This window comes from Planococcus citri, chromosome 4, assembly GCF_950023065.1.
Source record: "Planococcus citri chromosome 4, ihPlaCitr1.1, whole genome shotgun sequence".
NCBI lineage: Eukaryota > Metazoa > Arthropoda > Insecta > Hemiptera > Pseudococcidae > Planococcus > Planococcus citri.
The window spans coordinates 7,959,694-7,963,875 of NC_088680.1; the positions used below are offsets into that span (position 1 = coordinate 7,959,694).

Here is a 4,182-nt window from a genome sequence, read left to right on the forward strand (position 1 = left end):
GACGCAGGACTTTTGTCTAAGTCAGTTTATATGTTTAATTGCACTAAGATTTACTCTAATTATAATTCTCGAAACAAGTTTATAAATTACATCGATTAAATAGGATATAAATTGTTTTAAATGGGTGATTTTATTTAATAATTATTATACTCTTCTGATTTAAATGAATAATGATGGTAGGAATGGCGATGTCTCCGATATTTTGAGCTAGTTTAGATGAGGGGAAATATTCCTTCTCTAAGGAATATTTCTTGACGTTATTTCCTAACGATGTAATTATTACAACTATCACCTTTATCTAATGATTCCCGCTTTCACTATTACAGTTTTAAGGTTCAACAGCTTACAGAATATAAATCTGCGTCATCGCAAACCTGAAATTCGATATCCATATCATTTTTTTAATTTCTTGAAAGTGTTTTCAAATTTTCCTTTTTGCAATTTTTTTTGGAGTGGAGATGGGGAAGATTTTATAAATACTGCACTAAAACCCAGGATGCTTTGGGGTATAATTCCAATGCGTTGAAATTTTTGAGTAATGATGTCATTTCCTCCCAAATGCATGCTTACCTTTTCAGATGTCCTGATAACGAATAATTTAGATACAAGAATCAAAGAACTTGTAAATAACCTTTTCAGGATAGTAACAGAAATAAATGGTATAGGTATAAAAAAAATCTTATCGATACAAGTCTCCCCCCCCCATGGTATCACTAGAGGCTCCTAATTGACAAAAAAAATTAAATCAAAAAACTTGTTTCAAGTGACTTGCTGTGTTTTCAAGAGCGCTGTTTTCGAATATTGACTCATTTTTTTTGCAAGTCTTCTGTTTCTCGCAACAAACTCTAAAATATAAGATCTAAAATTTTAAAAAAAATGAAAAAATGGGCTCGATGCACTCAGCAATAAAAAACAAAAATTTCGAGTAGTGCCAGAATCCCCCAATGCTAGAAATAGTAACTATACTCAAAACCGAAAAAGCAACAACCTCAAAACGCCTTGTACTGTACGATTTAAAGCACCCAGTTAATTATGCAATTTAATTAACAAACGTGCACTATCGGAATCCAAGAGAAGCAAAATTACCTAGAATTACCCTTCCCTTTTTCACCTCATCTCATGCACATAGCTCGTATCTAATATATTCGATCAGTTGATAAAGATGGAGAAGGAATTACTTACACACACACTGAGACCTTATATGCATCAGTGTAGGTACCTTTAGCTACATAGTAGATACATCTCGTATTTCAATAGTAGGTCAAACTCGGCCGAACGACTAGTTGTCGTTTAATTATCCCTATCTTTACCCGGTTTAACCCCTTTTCAAATAGCAAACGTAAAAGCATGATAGTTAACCAGCATCGTATTACCTCCAAATCAACCCACCTCGGCTATTACTCGACTAACATAAACTTGAACTCATAACAGGCTGATTTCTTATATAACCCACGTTAGAAGCAGACTATACCTACCGAAATTCACCGCATAAAGCTTTAAATGCTCTCAAAATAGACCATTAATGTGCCAATAAAGATGGCCGTTAATGTCAGCATTGTAGAAAACCTCGTCGTCGTTTCTTAACCTCCTATATACCTACTTGAAATTCTACATCTATGAGTAGGTATGGAAATCACATCGCTGCACCATTGTTGGTGTAGATAACGGTAATGGTCAATTTTACCCTTTATTCCTCATCTGATGATCAATTAAGCCTGTCTTAATACTATTTGAAAATACCATTCCATTTTCAATTTTCATACTTCTTCGAGTCTAAATGAGTCGACTTGTAGGGTATGATATTCTCTTAATTAGAAAAGCTTTGAATAAAATACCAAGAAGTACTTTTCCATCTGCAAAGAAAGTGGTTTGAATAAATGAAAAAAAATTACAAAAAAAAATCAATTTATTTTTCTTCGTTTCTGCGTCAGAATTTTTCTAAATAATCCCATTTCCAAGGAACAAATTTTCCAGCTTTAGAAACCATATTGGGCCCCCAGTAAGGAGTCCTCAAAGTTGAAAAAATCAATAAAAATGAAAATATGTAAATCAAAATCAACCACAGTATGAAGTGGACCTAGGGGGGGGGGAAGACTTCGATATTTTCAGCTACATATGTACCATCAACTTAAATAGGTAGGTAGATAAATAGATACAAAAACTCACCATGGATTAAAAATGAGACACCAGCACCGAAGAAAAACAAAGCCACGAGTTTCGCAGCCAATGCCAGAAAAACCATCCATAATTCTTCCTCAGGTACCAAATGCAACACTGGATACACCCAGAACCCAAACTGCACATATGTTCCAATCAAACTACAACATTTTAATCCAATTAGACACCCATATACAGTATTGAAAATAATAATAAATTATTCTTTGCGTTATCTTCAATATGTATTGCATGAACTTGATTCTTTTACCACGTAATATAGGATGCTGAGAATACAGTCATCATCGTCAACGCCAATATATAGTTCCCCTTGTACGTATATTTGGTGGTAATCATCTCCAGCAGAGCTACTAACGATATAACAGAATGGGAACTAGTCGATACCCAATTTGGCACGGTTATTTCCACGATATTCGGTAAGATTAAGTTGTAGTTATAGAAGAACAACGACCAATACGTTAATGGAACAAACTACCGAGAAAGTATCCCAATATAAGTGAAACATACATGTGTAAAAGTATAGGGGTGATAATCCTTGACTATAGGGTAGTCGAACTTACCAATCCAAATGGAAACACGACGGAGATAAAAATAAGGTTATTGAATGCGGTGAAAGATCGTGCAATTTTTGATGACTTATCCAAAAGTAAATTCACCACATCTAATCCCAGAGCCATGAAAATGAATCCAATGTGAATAGCCTGCGGAATGATGGCGAATCATTATATTTATTCAATCAATATTCCAGTTGGACGTAATTTTAATGATTTATAATTTACGATGATAAATTGATAACTCACTAGATACCAAGTTGTGACCATCCTCTCGACAAACACCACGTTTCCACTGCTCCAATAGGTTGCCATTAATGATAAATAAAACGATGAAACTCCTCCATGAAACACCAGCTTCCACAAAGTTATATTAAGCACATTTCGAGCCAAAGTTGTCACTTTTTTCGCAGACGTAGGAAAAGCTGGCAGATTTTTGAACATGTTTTTCCAAAAAAATCAATTCGACATGAATCATTAATGAAAAAATATTACCCACTGTGAGTTTAACTTCAACTTGCACCACATACCTACTCAATAAATTCCAGAACTGACTACCTAACTTCATAGCATAAAAAATTGTTTTCTATTCTTATCGTTGTATTGCTCTACTTCTTCAAGTCATGGCTGAATAACGAATTTTACTCATGTCTGGGTTGCGATGTGTGTTTGTTGATATTTTATGGTTCAATTATTATAATGAACATTTAGAAAACAATTTGGTGGAAGGTGGAAGTGTAATTATTGCGCCGTGACGATGGAAATTTTTATTGTATTTCAACGTTATTTTGGCTGCTGCTCTTCGTTCTCATGGAACAATACTTACTTCAATTTTGAGAAAAATTTCCAGCACATCGGGATTCCTCTCCACATGCGGAATGACCTATGATGTTACACTAGGTGATCGCCATGGGACCCCGAGCCCATTTAAAAACCAAAAAATAAATATACTATTTCTGCTTTCTCTAAACATACATTTTTGTATGTTTTGTTTTGCCCTCGCTTTGCTCGAGCCAGTTTGCTTTTCTTTTATTTTAAAATCGAAATTCTTAAATATTAAGCACATTCAAATTCTAAGTGTTGTCTTATCGAAAAAAAAACTCGTCACCAAAAACATTTGGCTCTCCTCACAAAATACAAATTTTTAAAATTTTTGCCCTGGCTTCGTTTTGACCTCTTGTTTTTTTTTCAAATTGAGATCGGACTTTTATAAAAATCTATTGGGTAAGTATTTAAATTTTAAGAAATATTTAAACCAAAAGAGTGTACTTTTCACAAAAAAACACTTCGTTCATTTCGTCTCACTCTGGTCAGTCCTGTTTTCTTTTCAATTTCAAAATTGAAATTTTTATAAAACCCATCATTCAAATTCTAAAATTTTGAGCTAAAAAAATGAACAAATTTTTGAAAAAAATTGTATTTTTAAAAGCTTGTGCTCTCGCTTTGCTCGGGTCAA

General features: G+C 33.7%; 1 protein-coding gene across 1 annotated transcript; it reads right to left on the reverse strand.

The window, feature by feature from the left end:
* Positions 1-1,290: 1,290 nt before the first annotated feature.
* Positions 1,291-3,041, reverse strand: LOC135843582 (androgen-dependent TFPI-regulating protein-like). Its single transcript, XM_065361515.1, has 5 exons — positions 2,976-3,041; positions 2,736-2,876; positions 2,426-2,646; positions 2,167-2,318; positions 1,291-1,322 (listed from the first exon to the last, which is right to left on the reverse strand). The coding sequence occupies exons 1-5, from the start codon at positions 3,039-3,041 to the stop codon at positions 1,291-1,293; spliced, it is 612 nt and encodes a 203-aa protein (XP_065217587.1).
* Positions 3,042-4,182: the final 1,141 nt, after the last annotated feature.

What these genes read in the sequence shown, in the direction of transcription:
- LOC135843582 (XM_065361515.1), bottom strand. Translation starts at nt 3,041, where the DNA reads ATGGCAACCTATTGGAGCAGTGGAAACGTGGTGTTTGTCGAGAGGATG. An exon ending in TCGTGTTTCCATTTGGATTG is followed by an intron (nt 2,647 to 2,735) that starts GTAAGTTCGACT and finishes CTTTCTCGGTAG; the next exon opens with TTTGTTCCATTAACGTATTG. An exon ending in TCAGCATCCTATATTACGTG is followed by an intron (nt 2,319 to 2,425) that starts GTAAAAGAATCA and finishes AAAATGTTGTAG; the next exon opens with TTTGATTGGAACATATGTGC.